Source organism: Leopardus geoffroyi, chromosome X (assembly GCF_018350155.1).
Source record: "Leopardus geoffroyi isolate Oge1 chromosome X, O.geoffroyi_Oge1_pat1.0, whole genome shotgun sequence".
NCBI classification, from domain to species: domain Eukaryota; kingdom Metazoa; phylum Chordata; class Mammalia; order Carnivora; family Felidae; genus Leopardus; species Leopardus geoffroyi.
Genome location: NC_059343.1, coordinates 95,082,849 through 95,101,721, shown reverse-complemented (window position 1 = coordinate 95,101,721; position 18,873 = coordinate 95,082,849). Strand labels below are relative to the sequence as shown.

Genomic DNA, 18,873 nt, shown 5'->3' with positions numbered 1-18,873 from the left:
ATTACATGACTTTTTTACTCACTCGGTATCTTAAGATAATTGAAAATTGAATGCCACAATACTGCAAGATACTGGAAAACACAGTTCTCAGAAATACTTCTTTTATAGGTATGACGGCTTGGACCATGCCACACAGTGTCCTGATTACATCAATGTTGATGGACAAAATATTGGATGTAGGTTTCCCCATTTGGAGGCATCAGACTATAAAGATTTCTACATCTGTGTTAATGGATCATCGGACTCTCAGCCTATCAGACCCAGCTATTTTATTTTTCAGCTTCAAAATATAGGTGAGTTAAGCAACTTTAAAATGTTTCTAGCTTGGTCCATTTACAACCACATGGCAGAGAGAAGATGGAGACAGAGATATAGGGAAACTTATGGAAATGCAAAGCCAGAAAAAGGAGGGCCAATCGAGCCTATGAAGAACCTCTTATGAAATATAGAAGTACAGGGGTAAGGAATTGAATGAAGAATAATTTTTTTTTAGAATTTTTATTTCAAATTTAGTGTAGTCCCCGGCTTCCAAAAGTCGGTCTCCTGTACAGTATTTTTGTCTAGTGTTAATGATGGAGGATTTCACACGTCAGTAGGCGAATAGTTGTATATTCTGAGTCTGAATTCCTAGTTCTGACAGTTACAAGAATGACACGTTCTAGAGTTAGTCATGCCTGGCTATAAATCTTGGATTTACCACTTTCTAGCTGTATGACTTTGGGCAAGTTACTTTTAGCGTCTGTTTCAATCTCCTTATCAGTAAAATGAGGATAATAGAGGAGACTTCATAGGTTTATTGTGAGACATGAGTGAGTTTACCCCTGGTTCAGCGCCTGACACATCATACCCTCTAAATAAGAGTTAGCTATTAATGAAAACAGTAGCAGTAATGGTTGTGGTAGTTGTTTCTAATGCTACCAAATGGAAAAAATGACTGTAATGCTTTGGATCGTCTAACTTTTCTCTTGGACTTTAATATTTGCCAATATGCGACTTATCAAAAAATTAGTTTCCGAAAGAACCACGTTTCTCAATAAATTGGTCTTGGTTGGCAAGCAGGTTTGATATGAATTCACATTATAGAGATTGGTCTTGAGCCACTTGATTTATCTTAGAGGCTTCCGTCACTAGGTGTCCCTAGCTTTTGATAAGAGCGACCGCTCAACTTAGTAACCTCCATGTTGAAACGGTTTCCTTTTGCTTTTCAGTTAAACCTTTGCCACCAGACTACCTTAGTCTTACTGTGAAGAACTCAGAGGAAGTTAACCTGAAATGGAGCATGCCTCAAGGACCCATTCCGGCAAAATGCTTTATTTATGAAATTGAATTCACCGAAGATGATACAACTTGGGTGGTATGAACATTGCGTTTATTTGTGAAAATCAGAAACGTAGCCTTTATTTACTTATTTACTTATTTATTTAGAGGGAGCGAGAGCACGAGTTGGGGAGGGGCAGAAGGAGAAGGAGAGAGAGAATCCTAAGCAGGCTCCGCCCCCCCAGTGCAGAGCCCATCTCAGGGCTCATTCACAACTGTGAGATCATGACCTGAGCTGAAAGCAAGAGTCGGACGCTTAACTGACTGCGTCACCTGGTCACCCTGCCCTTTATTTTTTTGATTTTATTTTTATAAGCGTAGCCCTTTGCACAAAACAGCAAACATGTGAACCCACAGGAGGTTCACAGAGGAGGTTGCTAGCCACACGAGGAATAGAATATGACATGTGTCTTGATTTTCAGAAAACCGTATAATTTGGCGGACAAAAGAAAGATGTTTGCTTGCAGTCTGAAAGCATGATCAGTCATACCAATTTTATTTTAGTTATTTATTTTTTTCAATATATGAAATTTATTGTCAGATTGGTTTGCATACAACACCCAGTGCTCATCCAAAAAGGTGCCCTCCTCAATACCCATCACCCACCCTCCTCTCCCTCCCACCCCCATCAACCCTCAGTTTGTTCTCAGTTTTTAAGAGTCTCTTATGCTTTGGCTCTCTCCCACTCTAACCTCTTGTTTTTTTTTTTCTTCCCCTCCCCCATGGGTTTCTGTTAAGTTTCTCAGGATCCACCTAACAGTGAAAACATATGGTATCTGTCTTTCTCTGTATGGCTTATTTCACTTAGCATCACACTCTCCAGTTCCATCCACGTTGCTACAAAGGGCCAGATTTCATTCTTTCTCATTGCCATGTAGTACTCCATTGTGTATATAAACCACAATTTTTTTTTAATATATGAAATTTATTGTCAAATTGGTTTCCATACAACACCCAATGCTCATCCCAAAAGATGCCCTCTTCAATGTCCATCACCTACCCTTCCCTCCCTCCCACCCCCACCACCCCCCGGTCAACCCTCAGTTTGTTCTCAGTTTTTTTAAGAGTCTCTTGTGCTTTGGCTCTCTCCCACTCTAACCTCATTTTTTTTTTCCTTCCCCTCCCCCATGGGTTTCTGTTAAGTTTCTCAGGATCCACCTAAGAGTGAAAACATATGGTATCTGTCTTTCTCTATAAGTCATACCAATTTTAAAGCTCTATTAGCGTTTCAGGGATAATCGAGTCACTTGTTTCTAATATCGTGCCAATAAATCAAAATTGCCGAAGGCAGTTGTGGGGTGGGTTATGAGAAGGCCTTAGGTGAAATGAAAACAAAACAAAAAAACACGCACATAAAAACCACTTCTTGAGGAACAAGCATCAGGTCAGAAGTAGACCCTGGCAGGGCTGTCTGAATTGCTTGCTGTGCAGAAGAGGGGCTAACTGGGAAAACAGTCAGTGGTTGCAAGACCAATTACCCCCCCGCACCAACGAGGTGATGCTGCCTTCAGCCCCACGTCGTCATGTTAATTTTATTCATTGGTTTCCAACTCAGAGAGTGGTGGAGACCGAAAGGGAGTCATTAGTTCTAATCAGTTCGTTGCATATACAGATGAATTGATTTACGTGTCCCAAGGAAGCGGATTGACTTACAATCAAATCACGCAGCTCTTCCCGGTCGACTACATGATGCCGGGTTCCCAAGAAAAGTTACAACAAAAGAAAAGTTCTTATGTTGGATGAGGAACACTGTTCAGCCCTTTGAAATGCCGAAACGGAAGTAATTTCCTCAGCGATTTGTTTCTTCCTTTGAGATCGTCCAGCCATGTGTATTCTCATACCGGAAGAAGTAATTTCACGCGAAGCCCTGAGCTCTGTCACACACGTTGTATGGCGGTTAACCAAAATAAGAGTCAGGAGGGGGAAAGAAAACTTGATGTGTATGAACTCTGTAGTTTCCATAGAGATAACATTCACATGATGGACCCTCTTTTTGCTAACTCAGTGTGTGTAGCATTTTCCAGTTGCTGGAACCTGAGAAACTTGACACGAATCTGAATACTGGCTATCAGAAACACCAATGCTATCTAGGCATTTTGCCCTGTCACACATGCCCTTCACTACAGGTGATTCATTATCCCTGTAGAAAAAATTTAAATTAGAGGTAAGGAAGGGGGAAAATGAAAAAAGAAAAAAAAAACCACCATAGGGAGAGATAATCAGTGTTAAGATTCTGGTATATACCCTTCCAGTCATTTGACGCCTATGTTTTACGGAACAAAATCCACGACGAAAGAGACAGATCAAATGGGATCTATCTAGCGGCAATCAGATCCAATGATGGCATCTTATTTTTACTTGGCTTTCAGACTACCACCGTCGAAAATGAGATACGCATCGCAAGAATATCAAATGAAAGCCAACAATTATGCTTTTTGGTAAGAAGCAAAGTGAACATCTATTGTTCGGATGATGGAATCTGGAGTGAGTGGAGTGACGAACAGTGCTGGAAAGGTAGGAGAATAAAAGCAGTGACTACATGACTGTAGCTCTTTGCTAACGAGTTCATTTTCTTATGGTCTATTTTGTAATCGTGGAAATCAAAATGCTGTTGCGTATAGTCTATAAACAGAGAAGATAAACGAGCAAGCACCTCAAACATAGGCTTACGGAAAAATCTCCTATTCAGTTTTAACTAGGAGTAAACTAGTTTAAGAATCTTGTCATAGCTCTCTCAGCAATATTCTTGTGTTTCTGACCGTCACTAAAGAAAATATGCTAGTTCCTTCTGGGGGGAGCCTATTTTTTTTAAAAAAAAATTAATATTTACTTATTTTTGAGAGAGAGACAAAGTGTGAGCAGGGGAGGAGCAGAGAGAGAGGGAGACACAGAATCCGAAGCAGGCTCCAGGCTCCGAGCTGTCAGCGCAGAGCTCGACGAGGGGCTCGAAGTCATGAACTGTGAGATCGTGACCTGAGTTGAAATCAAGAGTACACTTGTTTTTGAGTGTCTAGTGCCTGATGAGTATTTTTCTGATTAATATGTCATCATTAGCAAAAGCATATGTCATTCACTTCCACTTCTGACTTAAAGTGACTTATGATAAAAAAGACATATTCAAATTAAATAAAAATATAAGCTAAAAAGCCTTGAGACTGGCGCAAGATGTTATTGTGTTTTACAGTATACTAGCTTTATCAACAGAAGTTACTAACAATTGTCGGAAGGTGAAGGAAATTAACTCAGCATTGCTCTTTTAGATATATAGCTATATAAATACATGTATAGATGTAGATACAGACAGATACTGGCATCTATCAATCATTCATCTTTTTATATTGTGCCATTATAATAGAGTCCCTGTTAGACTGTTATCTTCCCTATCATATTGATATCATTGTTCTCTTTCATTCACCAAATCTTTATAAAGCACCTAATATGTGTCAGACTTTTTCAGGCTTTTGACATATAGCAGTAAAAATCCCTGTCCTTACAGAATTGATATTTTGTTCTCATATTGACTAGAGATAAGCAATGAAGAAGCCAACTGTATCATATAATTACTAAGGGCTAGGGAGAAAAAACAGGTAGAAAGGGAGAACTCAATTAACCGAGAGATGTGTGGAATCAGAAAGAACACGTACGGGTTCCGTTACTCATTTTTGTCACTGGCATAAGACATCTGGAGACTGTGGAACTGACGTTGAGAAAACCATGTCCTGAATTATATCTTATCCTTAGTCAATGCATAGTTTAAAGTGGGTATGGTGAGTTTTTAGTCGCATCCTCAAAATAATACATCCTTTAATGTGTATTCTGTACAATCTTAATGCAATATTGATGACCCATCAACTCCGGGAGGGGTCCATACGGGAACCCTGCTTCAAGGATAGATGTAAGGGCATTTGAGTTGATGTTGAAGAAGTTGCATAGGGCCTTTGTAAAGTCTGTATAAAACTTTTAAGCAAAGGCCTTCTTTCTCAGTGTACAGTTTAACCTTGGACGGATTCACCTTTGTTGCCAGGTGGCGGGGGGAGAAGCCTCTCCTGTGGCTTCTGTCAGCCCCTGAACATTGGCCTTCAGCTGATCATTTGTGGGAAGGCCTAAGAGAAATTCTGGCCATCTGTTTCCTCTGGGGTGAGGGGTATGGTTTTCTCAGGGAGCCATGGGATTTGTCTTTTAACTGCAAGATACCTATAGGTAGGAAGAACACCCCTTGGGATCTAATAAGGTCCTCGTGAGTGGGAGGGTGAATGGCCACGAATCTTTCCAGCTCCTCTCTAAAATGGTATGATCCTCATAAAGTGGAGGTGAAGAGGCTTTATAATTTCAAAGATGTGCTTCTGTTCACGGGACATGAGTTCTTTGTGGCGGGGGTCCAGGATATACCTGAAAAGGACATCGTATAGGAATACCTGAAGCCCTGGAAAGTAGGAGGAGTTCTAAGGGATAGCCAAGTGAGCCCCACCACCCTTCTTGGGTGCTTCTGCTAAAATCACTTCCTAGCTTTCAGCATTTATACAGGTCACCTGTATACCCTGGGACTGGAGATCAGGCCAGAGTGCTCTCTGTAAATGTTATAGGAAAAGCAAAGCTAAGATAGGCAGACGGAGCTGGATTTTGAAAAGGGGAATTTACACTGGATGTTGACTTTAATGTTTGTTTTGATTTATGTTCCTTCATCTCGTTAAGGGAGTCCCTAAGGCTAGCCATTATATTCCTTCGTGTCCCATTTTTAGTTTAGTTTTTCCACAGACATCAATAGGACGAGTGGTCTCTAAAAAAAAAAAAAAAAAAGTCAATCTAGGAGTCCGATTCAAAAGATCCATTGTCTGGCCACTGATAAGTAGGACCTATTAATCTGAATAGTGACTCAAACCAGTACGTGTCTCTAGGCTTAACCACAGACACAAGAGATATCCCAGAGGAGAGTGCAAAAGATGCAGCCCTCACAAGATCCAGCATAAGAAAACAAAGACCTTTATCATCATAGTGAGACAATGAAGGTTGAGGTGACAAACGGCCCCTTATGGACTGGGACCCCTTCTGACAAAATTCCTCTGAAAGCTGGCAGGGTCAGACAAAGAAACCTCACTGTAGACCTAGTTGAGCCCAAGTTGTGGTTTGTAAGTTGGACCCAGTCCTGACTACAGTCAGCTCAGAGCCACAGCCTGCTTGTCCGTCTGCCAGATGCACACTGGTACATGCCCCCTTTGGTTAGCAGAACATTCTCACTGGTCATAAAGCCAAACTCTCAAGGCCTGGAAAATGACAAAGGGGAACAGGAAAAGGATCAACAAAAAACACAAGCACTAATACCAAATCTTTACCAAAGGTACTATACCCAAGGAGCTAGTTCCATAAATATTTTCTCCTGCCAATGTAAATTTAGAAAAAGAAAAGGACTCTCCCCACTCTTGCTCTCATCAGATCCTGCAGGCAGAGATCCAGGAGACTGACATGCTAAGAATTCTTACCGGCCAGTTAAAGATCAGCCTGCTGAATAAGCTAACTGTTGTGGAGGAAAAATGTTCCTTCTACTCTTCTAGGTTCTTTGGCTGCTCTAGTAATTAAATCGACATTAAACAGATTAACAATAAAACAAATCAATTTTTTCTTTTTTTTTAAGGTTTATTTATTTGGAGAGAGAGAGAAAGAGCCTGAGCGGCGGGGGTTGGGGGGGGGGCGGTGCAGAGAAAGATGGAGAGAGAGAATCCCAAGCAGGCTCCTTGCTGTCAGTGCAGAGCCTGACGTGAGGCTCGAACTCACAAACTGTGAGATCATGACCTGAGCCGAAATCAAGAGTTGGACACTGAACCAACTGAGCTACCCAGGTGTCCCCCAAAAGACAAATTTAATTTCATAGGTATAGGAGCCCCATAGAAATGTGAGACCCAAGGGCAAGGAGGGCAGTTGAGGCTTATATGCCATCATGAGCTAAGCAATGGGATCAGGGCCTGGGACTTCAAAGGCGGAGGAGAGTAATTCACAGCATAACAAGAAGAGATGTTTGGTACAGTAGTACCCCCCTTACCCATAAGAGATACATTCTAAGACCCCCTGTGGATGCCTAAAACCATGGAGCGTACTGAACCCTATATGAACTGTTTTTTCCTATATAATCTATGATAAAGTTTATGAATTAGCCACAGTAAGAGATTGACAGCAATAACAAAATAGGACAGCTGTAACAATACACGTACTATAATAATGGGGTATTTCAAAATACCTTATACTGTACTCACTCTTCTTCTTGGGATGGTGTGAAATGAATGCAAAAATGCCTAAGTGATGAGATGAACTGAGATAAATGATGTAGGCGTTATGGCACAGCATCAGGCTACTGTTGACCCGATGATACATCAGAAGGAGGATCATCTGTTTCTGGACTGCAGTTAACCACGGGTAAAAGCAAAACCATGAACAAGGACAGGGGGTTGAGGCACTACTGTAATTAGATGTTTTGCCCTTTCACAGAGATAGGTTATTCAAATAGAGGTTGTCTCTCGTAATAGCTCTGTCTCAGAGCCAGCCCCCCCTATCTAAATTTGTTTATGTAGTTAAGGGAGAGGTAAATGTTTTTCTTGAGTCTGGTGGGTCTTGATTGCCTTCAGCTCAAAATAATCCCCATGCCAAAGTGGCATATTTTCTGGTGATGTAGTCCGCTTTCTGTCACCAGCTCTTGCTTGCTACAGCATTATATGATAGAATATAAACCTTTGACGTATTAAGAGTTAAGGGATAGGGGCGCCTGGGTGGCTCAGTCGGTTGGGCGTCCGACATCGGCTCAGGTCATGATCTCACGGTCCGTGAGTTCGAGCCCCGTGTCGGGCTCTGTGCTGACAGCTCAGAGCCTGGAGCCTGTTTCAGATGCTGTGTCTCCCTCCCTCTCTGACCTGCCCCCATTCATGCTCTCTGTCTCAAAAATGAATAAACATTAAAAAAAAATAAATAAAAAAAAAGAGTTAAGGGATACACAAGACCTGTTTCTGTAATCACTTAGCTAATATGTTATCCTTTTTTGATGACATTTTCTCAGGTCAAATTTTAAACAGAATCCTCTCAGAAAAGAAGAATTGAGCTTTGGGGAGTTGTTTTGCTGAGTGAAATGAAGGGATGTTACAGTATAGTGAAGTGATTGTTCTGTGTAAAAAGTGCACAAATGAAAGGAATGCTATACGCAGATAGAACCGTGGTATCTATCCACCAGGAAATAAGGCAGAAGTTGCCAACTTTAAGGCATTTCTTCACTAGTTACTGGTTTATAAAATAATTAACTTTGAAAAATAACTGTAAACTCTAACTGAGCCTCTTTTCTTGTGATTTTTAATCCCAGATGACATATGGAAGGAAACCTTGGTATTTTTCTTGACACCATTTGCTTTTGTCTCATTGTTTGTTTTGTTAGTAACTTGTCTGCTTTTGTACAAGCAAAAAGCTGTACTGAAAATGGTAAGTTGTGTAACATAATGTTTAGCCTGAGATAGTAGATAGCCTTTCAGACTGACTGACAGTTGACTTCTGGGAGAGAATGTGGCAACCTAAGTGTAGACAGTGGCTTTAAAACTCAGGGAATAGTGACCTGTAGCTGACAAGCAAGAGTCAAGCTTTTAGTTTGGACCCATTGCTATTTAATATCATTCAGCGTTTCTTCTCTGTGGTCCACAGACCGCATGGACATTTAGTCTGCATTTAGAACTGATGGACCTATATTTTATAATGTTTCCTGTACACTGTGGGTGTACAATTGATGTTGTATGGATTATGATGATTGCAGAAAATACAATAATTTAAAAACTCAACGCTATTTAGCTAAATTTGGCGGTAGGTTTACTTTTGTTGAAATATAGGAACAATGGCTCAGAACATGAAACACTGTTTACTTCTAGATTAGGGAACAATACGAGGAAAGAGTTACAGGAGAAAAGCAGGATTGGGAGGAAGAAAAGAGTTACTTAAACTGGATGGAGACTGAAATAGATTACTAGTCTGTCGCAGGCCGGTTTCACAAAAACTGAAAAAAAAGTTGCCCGCCCTCAAGGAGTTCATACTCTAGTTGGGGGAGAATAGACTCCATAAAAAATACAACCTGCACTGTGAGTTGTTTTTAGATGATTCCTATTTGAGTTGTATGGAGACTATTATAGAATTTCAGAAGATGAAGGTCACTATGGGTTGGTGGGCTTTAAGGAGAAATTGTGACTTGGAGATAATGCCAAGTCTTTTAAAAATAAAGGGAAATTTGAATGTGTATGAAATATTTCACTTTATTTCTCTGCTGAATGCTTTTTTTAAAATCTGTTTCTCTGAGGTACTAGTCTGAATTAAAATAGTTTATGTTATTAATGACTATTTGTTAGTAACGGAGTTCTTCCTCAATTTCAGATCTTTCAGAGGAAAAAAGAAGTCTTTTCTCATCAAGACACATTCTGTTAACTGAATAACTTTCAGTCTTATGGCCAAATGTTCAACGAGTCTTATTAAATGGAATGTTTTCTCCAAAAAATTTAATAAATCTACCTTAAAAGCATTGTTGTATTTAAGTAACTTTAGAATACTCAAATCCTGGATTCTATTAATAGGTTTTTTTCCTTATTAATCCCTGGTCAGAGCGATACACATAGATAAGTCAAGGGTTGGGTCAGATCTACTCACTGATATATTAATAAAACAATGTGATTTTATAACTTGTACTAAGCCAGAGATATTATTAAATCTTGGAAGATGAGATTCTAATTTAAAAAAAAAATTTAATTTTTTAATGTTTATTTATTTTTGAGAGATAGAGAGAGATAGCGCAAGCAGGGGAGGGGCAGAGAGAGGGAGACAAAGAATCCAAAGCAGGTTCCAGGCTCCGAACTGTTAGCACAGAGCCCGACGTGGGGCTCGAGCTCACAAAGCTTGAGACTATGACCTGAGCTGAAGTCGGACACTTAACCAACTGAGCCACCAGCACTCTTCTAATTTTTTTTTTAATCGTACTTGTGATGAATGTATTCATCATAAGTAAGATTGTTTGGCTTTAAGAGTAACCTGTGGAGGGGCGCCTGGGTGGCACAGTCGGTTAAGCGTCCGACTTCGGCTCAGGTCATGATCTCGCGGTCCGTGAGTTCGAGCCCCGCGTCGGGCTCTGTGCTGACAGCTCAGAGTGTGGAGCCTGTTTCAGATTCTGTGTCTCCCTCTCTCTCTGACCCTCCCCTGTTCATGCTCTATCTCTGTCTCAAAAATAAATAAATGTTAAAAAAAAAAAAGAGTAACCTGTGGAGTGGATTAATAAGAAGCAAGTTTTCAACACATTCATAGTCTAAATGTGTGCTTTACATTTCACGAAAAAGGTAGAAAGAATGCAATGCATAAAAGGCTGAAAATAATGAAACAAACAGAAAGATCAGATTTGAAAAGTTCAGATGTCACAAATATGCAGTAAAAGCTTCAGAGTTTCCTGTGCTAGTTGGCAGACAGCATTTCCTACTTTCTGACGGTGTGATTCTTTTCTTTTCTTTTCTTTTCTTTTCTTTTCTTTTCTTTTCTTTTCTTTTTTAAAGTTCAGGCACTAAAAGGCAGAAGCCTTTGAAATCACTCAGAGGTTTTTTAAAAGTACATCCACCTTTCAGACTAATTGACAGTTGACTTCTGGGAGAGAATGTGGCAACCTAAGTGTAGACAGTGGCTTTAACACTTACTTAGGGAATAATGACCTATAGTTGACGAGCAAGAGTCAAGCTTTTAGTATCATTCAGCGTTTCTCCTCTGTGGTCCACAGACCAATAGAGTGGGCCTCTCCCGGGAGCTTATTAGAAATGCAGAATCTCAGACCTTAACCCAAATCTGCTCAACTGACAATCTGCATTTTAAGAACATCTCCAGGTGGTTCATTTGCACATTCAATTTGAAAAGCATTTTAGAACGAAAGAGATTAAAATAATGTAATGGAGAGGTAGGCCCATGAGCAGGGTAACCATAGCTTTGACTCTTATTGGTAGTGACCATTTCTCTCTAACTGCCTCTTGTCATCTCGTGATAGGATACATCACCACTTCCCTAAGTAGACCTATCCTTGCTAAACATTAAAACCCCCATGGTAATAGGAATTCAGATGTAATATGATTAGCAAATTATTAAATTCTCAATGAGTTTTGAAGAAGGAGTCCCATATTTTATGTTTCACTGTGCCCTGTTAATTATATATCCACTCCTGATAGCCAGCATCAGTTCTGATTAGTCTGCTCGGGCTGTACCATAAACACATCCATATCCCAGTTCATGACTATGATTCCTCTCCAAGAGGGGTTGGCCACCAGCATTACTTATCCCTCCCAGTTCTGTGTTGCAGAAGCTCTGTTCCTGGCAAGGGACGTTTGAGGCTCCCTCCCTCCACCTAGCTCCCACTCCCAGGCACAGCAAGCTGAGATTACTGAAGATTCCAGTAATCTTCACCCCAGCTTCCATGTAAGACAGAGGTCCTATGCTCGGAGGGACAAACCAAGAAGACAAGGGATACCCCTCCCCTTCCTGCCCCCAAGTCTGGAGTTTTGCATGCAAGGGGTTCTACTGCAAGAGTAAAGGTTCCTGCCCCCACCTCTGGAGCAGTAGCAAAGAGGTTCACATAGGGGGAGGGTCAGGCCATAAGAACAGGGAGCTCAGTAGCTCTCCCTAAAGGGGCCAACTTTATCTGGAACAGAGACTGGAAAAGTCTGTTTAAGGATAGAGCTACATAGGAGTAACATTTCTATCTCTCACTGTCATGAAGCTGCTATAAATTTGAAGTAGATCTGACCGGTTAAGATGTATACTGAAAGGAGAATAAATTTTAAAAATAGTGAACAATCATTAAAGTCACTGAAATACTACACTGAAAATACTCACTTACAAATGAAGGCAATAAAGAAAACATGAGTGGGGCGCCTGGGTGGCTCAGTCGGTTGAGCGTCCGACTTCGGCTCAGGTCATGAGCTCGCGGTCCGTGAGTTCGAGCCCCGCGTCGGGCTCTGTGCTGACAGCTCGGAGCCTGGAGCCTGTTTCGGATTCCGTGTCTCCCTCTCTCTCTGCCCCTCCCCTGCTCATGCGCTGTCTCTCTCTGTCAAAAATAAATAAAGATTAAAAAAAATTTAAAAAAAAGAAAAAATGAGAAAATAATATGAGTCACAGGAAAAGCAAAAAGTAAAATGGCAGTGATAACAACTGTTGTAGCAACAACGTTGTGAATTAAGTAATCAAAAAGCAGACATTTTGAGACTGGGTTTTAAAAAGAAGATCCAACAAGGGGTGCCTGGGTGGCTCAGTCGGTTAAGAGGCCGACTTCGGCTCAGGTCATGATCTCACGGTCTGTGAGTTCCAGCCCCGCGTCGGGCTCTGTGCTGACAGCTCAGAGCCTGGAGCCTGCTTCGGATTCTGTGTCTCCTTCTCTCTCTGCCCCTCCCCTGATCATGCTCTGTCTCTCTGTCTCTCAAAAATAAATAAACGTTAAAAAATGTTTTAAAAAAGATCCAACGATATGCTATTAACGGGAGACAGATTTTAGATTTAAAGATACGGACAGGGTTTTAAGTGAAATGACTGAAAAAGATATACCACAGAATTGGCTATACTAATATCAAACAGAAGGAATTTTAATTTTAAAATGTGACTAAGGGACAAAGACCTTTTATAATGATAAAAGAGTGACTCCATGAGGAATCCATAACAATTATATATGCACCTAAGAAGACTGTCCAAAATTACATGGAGAAAAAAATGGATAGAATTGGAGAAATAGACAACTCAGTAATAATAGTTAAACTTCAATAACTCACTTTCAGTAATAGAACAAATGGGCAGCAGATCGACTAGGACACATAGAACTTGAACATCATATAGACGAGCTAGACCTAACAGATATCTGAAGAACAACTTATGCAACATTATCCAGGATATGACATAAACCAAAACTAAACAAAAGGAAGGAGGTGCTTGAGCTTCATTGGTGGATATTGCCAATCAAAGATGAAGGGAATTTCAGGTAGGGAACTTATATGTGAATTATGGGGTATAGAGAAATAATTTACAAGTTGATAGTTTTTTTCCCAGGAAGTTACCCAATAATTGCATCACAATTTATTGAACCAACTATTTTCTCCCAATGTGAAGTGACCCTTTCCACCTTTGCCATATATTTAATTTGTTTGTGTGTGTGTGTGGTGTGTGTGTGTGTGTGTGTGTGTGTGTGTGTGTGTATCTTAGTCTGTTCAGGCTGCCCTAACTGTAGCAGGATTCTCACACAGAGTCGTGACGCCGAGGCTTTTCTTTCCAGGAAGCAACTTGATTCGTGCCGGCACCGCTCAGTTGGGTTGGTACCTGAAGAACTGAGCCCCGACCGCCACGTGGCATAGTTTTCTTAAAACATTTCCTATTTCTTTGTCTCCCATATACGGTGACACGGAAACATGCAGTCTGATTCAGCGGTCTCATCTTACAAGGTCGCGAGGGATGTTGTCATATGCACATATAGCCAGGTTGCCTTGGCGTTTTGTTTTGTTTTATTTTGTTTTCTCTTAGGGAGGCGACCCTCCCACATAACAAAATACCACACAGTGGGTAGCTAGTAAATAACAGAAATGTATTTCTCATAGTTCTGCAAGCTAGAGGTCCAGGATTATGGCCAAGTGAGGGCTCTCTTCCAGGTTGCAGACTTCACTTCCATGCTTACGTGGTGAAAGGGACTAGCCAGTTCCTTTGGATCTCTCTTACAAGGGCATTAATCCCAATCATGAGGGCTCCGCTCTTCCGACCTAAGCATCTCCCAAAGGTCCCACCTCATAGCATCGCACTGAGCATTAGGATTTCAACATTAATTGGGGGAAGGGGACAAAAATATTCCGACAAAACTACTGTGTATGTGTGTGAATGTGTAGTTGAGTTTATTTTTGGACTTTCTTTTCTTTCCCAGTGAACTAAGTCTACTCATGTATACCGGTACTAATCATGCCCAGTACTTCTATTTAATTATGTAGCCTAATATTATGCGTTAATATCCACTAAGGACAATCGTCCTGTCTCATCAGTCTTCTTTTTCAGAAACTTCCTGACTCTCCTTACGTCTTTGTGTTTCACTATATGTTTTGGAATTAGCTTGCTTTATTGTCCTCAATCATATTGGTGTTTTTATTGAGATCACATAATTACAAACTAATTAGGGGAGAATCGTTAACTTTACAAGATGGAATTTTCCTGTCCAAGAAAATGGATACCTTTCCGTTTTGTCAGTTAATATATTGTATTTTTCAGTAGCATTACAAAATTATCTTCTTTTTTTTAAGTTTATTTATTTTGAGAGAGAGAGAGAGAGAGAGAGAGAGGGAGAGAACCAGTGGGGGAGAGGCAGAGAGGGGGGTTAAGAGATCCGAAGCAGGCTCTGTGCTGACAGCAAAGAGCCCGATGTGGGACTTGAAGTCATGAACCATGACGTCATGACCTGAGCCAAAGTTGGATGCTTAACCTACTGAGCCCCCCGGGTGCCCCATCTTCTTTCTTTTTAAAATGTATTTATTTTGAGAGAGATTGGAGAGAGACCAAGAGCAGGGGAGGAACAGAGAGAGAGGAAGAGAGAGAATCCCCAGTAGGTTTCACACTGTCAGTGCAGAGCCCGACGTGGGGCTCAAACTCACAAACCATGAAATCGTCACCTGAGCCAAAATAGAGTCAGAGGCTTAACCGACTGAGCCACCCAGGTGCCCCCCAAATTGTCTTCAAATAGATGTTGCATGTTTCCTGTTAAATTTATTTCTTTTATTCTTTTTATATTTATTTGGCTTTTTAAGTTATTATTTTAATTCCAGTTAACATACAGTTTTATATTAGTTTTAGGTGTACAATATAGTGTTTCAACAGTTCCATACATCACTCTATGCGCATCACAAGCGCACTCCTTAATCCCTGTCACCTATTTAACCCATCCCCTCCCATCTTCCCTCTGGTAATCATCAATTTGTTCTCTATAATTAAGAGTCTATTTCTTCATTTGTCTCTCTCTCTCTCTCTCTCTCTTTTTTTCTCATTGTCCATTTGTTTTGTTTCTTATATTCCACATATGCGTGCAATCATATAGTATTTGTATTTCTCTGACTTACTTATTTCACTTAGCATTAATATTCTCTCGCTCCATCCACATCATTGCCAGTGGCAGATGTCTTTCTTTTTTATGGCTGGATAATATTCCATCGTATATAAATACCACCTTTTCTTTACCATTCATCTATTGATGGACACATGGGCTGCTTCCATATCCTGGCTCTTATAAATAATGTTGCTACAAATATAGAGGTGCTTGTATCCCTTTGAATTAGTGTATTTTTTTATTATTTGGGTAAATACCTAGTAGTGCAATTACTGGATTGTAGGGTAGTTCTCTTTTTAACTTTTTGAAGAACCTCCATACTGTTTTCCTGAGTGGCTGCACCAGTTTTCATTCCCACCAACAGTACAAGACGATTCTCCTTTGTCCGCATCGTCACCAACATCTATTGTTTCTTGTGTTGTTGATTTTAGCCATGAAGGTAGGTGTGAGGTAATATGCCATCGTAGTTTTGATTTGTATTTCACTGATGATAAGTGAGGTTAAACATCTTTCCGTGTGTCTGTTGGCCATTTGGATGTCTTCCTGGGAGAAATGTCTGTTCATGTCTTCTGCCCATTTTGAAGTGGATTATTTGTTTTGCGGGTGTTCAGTTGTATAATTCTTTATATATTTTGGATATGAACCTTTTATTAGATATGTCATTTGTAAATATCTTCTCCCACTCCGTAGGTTGCCTTTAGTTTTGTTGATTGTTTCCCTTGCTGTGCAGATGCTTTTCATTTTGATAAGGTCCCAAGAGTTTATTTTGGCTTTTGTTTCCCTTGCCATAGGAGACATATCTAGAAAGAAGTTGCTACAGCCAATGTCAAAGAGGTTACTGCTTGTGTTCCTTTCTAGGATTTTTATGGTTTCAGGTCTATTTAGGTCTTTTATCCATTTTGAATTTACTTTTATGTAGGGTGCAAGAACGTGGCCTGGTTTCTCTCTTTTGCATCTTGCTGTCTAGTTTTCCCAGCACCATTTGTTGAAGAGACTGTCCTTTTCCCATTGGATATTCCTTCTTACTTTGTTGAAGATTAATTGGCCATATAATTTTGGGGTCATTTCTGGGTTTCTTGTTCTGTCCCATTGATCCATGTGTCTATTTTTGTGCCAGTACCATACTGTTTTAATTCCTACAGCTTTGTGATTTAACTTGAAGTCCAGACTTGTGATGCTTCCAGCTTTGCTATTCTTTTTCAAGAGTGCTTTGGCTATTTGGGGTCTTTGTGGTTCCATACAAATTTTAGGATTTTTTCTTCCAGCTGTGTGAAGAATGCTGTTGGTAGTTTGAAAGGGATTGCATTAAATGAGTAGATTGCCTTGGGTAGTATAGACATGTTAGCAATATTTGTTCTTCGAATCCATGAGCATGGAATGTCTTTCAATTTCTTTGTGTCATCTTCAACTTCTTTCGTCTTGTTTTATTGTCTTAAGAGTACAGGTCTTTCACCTCTTTGGTTAGGTTTTTCCTCGTTATCTTATTTTTAATGCAATTGCAAATGGGATTGTTTTATTAATTTCTCATTCTGCTGCTTCTTATTGGTGCATAGAAATGCAACAGATTTCTGTACATTGTTTTTGTATCCTGTGACTTTACTGAATTTGTTTCTCAGTTATAGCAGTTTTTTGGTGAGGTCTTTCAGGTTTTCTATATAGAGTATCATGTCTTCTGCCTTTCTTGCTAATTTGGATGCCTTTTATTTCTTTTTGTTGTCTCATTACTATGGCTAGGGGACTTCCAGTACTATGTTGAATAAAAGTGGTGAAAATGGATAGCCTTGTCCTTTTCTGGACCCTAGGAGAAATGTTCTCAGTGTTCCCCATTAAGGATCATGGTAGCTGTGGGTTTTTCACATATGGCCTTTATGTTGACGTGTGTTCCCTCTAAATCTGCTTTATTGAGGGTTTTTATCATGAATGGATGTTGCCCTTTGGCAAATGCTTTTTTTTTAAATTTTTTTTTTTCAACGTTTATTTATTTTTGGGACAGAGAGAGACAGAGCATGAACGGGGGAGGGGCAGAGAGAGAGGGAGACACAGAATCTGAAACAGGCTCCGGGCTCTGAGCCGTCAGCCCAGAGCCCGACGCGGGGCTCGAACTCACGGACCGCGAGATCGTGACCTGGCTGAAGTCGGACGCTTAACCGACTGTGCCACCCAGGCGCCCCAGCAAATGCATTTTTTAAGTGTATTTTATTTATTTTGAGAGAGAGAGAGACAGGGAGAGAGAGAGAGAGAGAGAGAGAGAAAGTGGGGGAGGGAGAGAGAGAAGGAGACAGAGAATCACAAACATACTCCGCGCTGACAGTGCGGAGCCTGATATGGGGCTTGAACTCATGAACCACAAGATCATGACCTGAGCCAAAATCAAGAGTTGAACACTTAACCGACTGAGCCACCCAGGCGCCCCCTGTCAAATGCTTTTTATGCATCTATTGAAATGATCATATGGTTTCTCTTATTTTTTTATTTTATTTATTTATTTATTTATTTATTTATTTATTAAAAAAAATTTTTTTTAACGTTTATTTATTTTTGAGACAGAGAGAGACAGAGCATGAACGGGGGAGGGTCAGAGAGAGAGGGAGACACAGAATCTGAAACAGGCTCCAGGCTCTGAGCGGTCAGCACAGAGCCTGACGCGGGGCTCGAACTTACGGACCGCAAGATCATGACCTGAGCCGAAGTCGGACGCTCAACTGACTGAGCCACCCAGGCGCCCCTGGTTTCTCTTATTGATGTGATGATCAGTTGATTGATTTGTGAATATTGAACCACCCTTGCAATGCAGGAATAAATCCTTGTTGATCGTGGTGGATTATTTTTTTTAATGTATTGTTGGATTAGGTTTGCTAGTATTTTGCTGAGGATGTTTGCATCTATGTTCATCAGGGATATTGGCCTGTAGTTCACTTTTTTAGTGAGATCTTTATCTGGTTTTGGTACCTGGGTCATGCTGGTCCCCTAGAATGAATTTGGAAGTTTTCCTTCCTTTTCTATATTTTTGGAACAGTTTGAGAATAACGGGTATTAACTCTTCTTTAAATGCTTGGTAGAATTCACCTGTGAAGCCATCCAGCCCTGGACTTTTGTTTTTGTGAGTTTTTTGATTGCTAATTCAATTTCTTTGCTGGTTATCAGTCTGTTCACATTTTCTATTTCTTCTTGTTTCAGTTTTGTCAGTTAATATGTTTCTAGGAATGTATCCATTTCTTCCAGGCTCTCCAATTTGTTGCCATATAGTTTTTCATAATATTCTCTTATAATTGTTTATATTTCTGTGGTGTTGGTTGTTATTTCTCCTCTCTCATTTGTGATTTTATTTCTGTGCGTCAAATTTCTCTTTTCTTTTTGCTAAGTCTGACTAGAGGATTATCAATTTTATTATTTTTTTCAAAGAATGAGCTTCTGGTTTCATCGATCTGTTCTATTGATTTTTGTTTTGTTTTGTTTGTTAGTTT

At 40.2% G+C, this 18,873-nt stretch overlaps 1 protein-coding gene across 13 annotated transcripts in view; it reads left to right on the top strand.

The window, feature by feature from the left end:
* Positions 1-9,847, top strand: part of IL13RA2 (interleukin 13 receptor subunit alpha 2) — a 72,579-nt gene extending 62,732 nt beyond the window's left edge. For 8 of the 13 annotated variants that reach the window (XM_045471412.1, XM_045471413.1, XM_045471416.1 and 5 more), the window contains 5 exons: positions 109-293; positions 1,209-1,354; positions 3,687-3,831; positions 8,654-8,769; positions 9,703-9,847. In XM_045471412.1, the coding sequence (XP_045327368.1) occupies positions 109-293; positions 1,209-1,354; positions 3,687-3,831; positions 8,654-8,769; positions 9,703-9,753 (643 nt within the window). In that variant the 3' untranslated portion in view covers positions 9,754-9,847. The remainder of the gene's footprint in view (positions 1-108; positions 294-1,208; positions 1,355-3,686; positions 3,832-8,653; positions 8,770-9,702) is intronic. The other 5 variants (XM_045471421.1, XM_045471419.1, XM_045471420.1 and 2 more) reach the window with 1 other exon arrangement.
* The last annotated feature ends 9,026 nt before the right edge of the window (positions 9,848-18,873 follow it).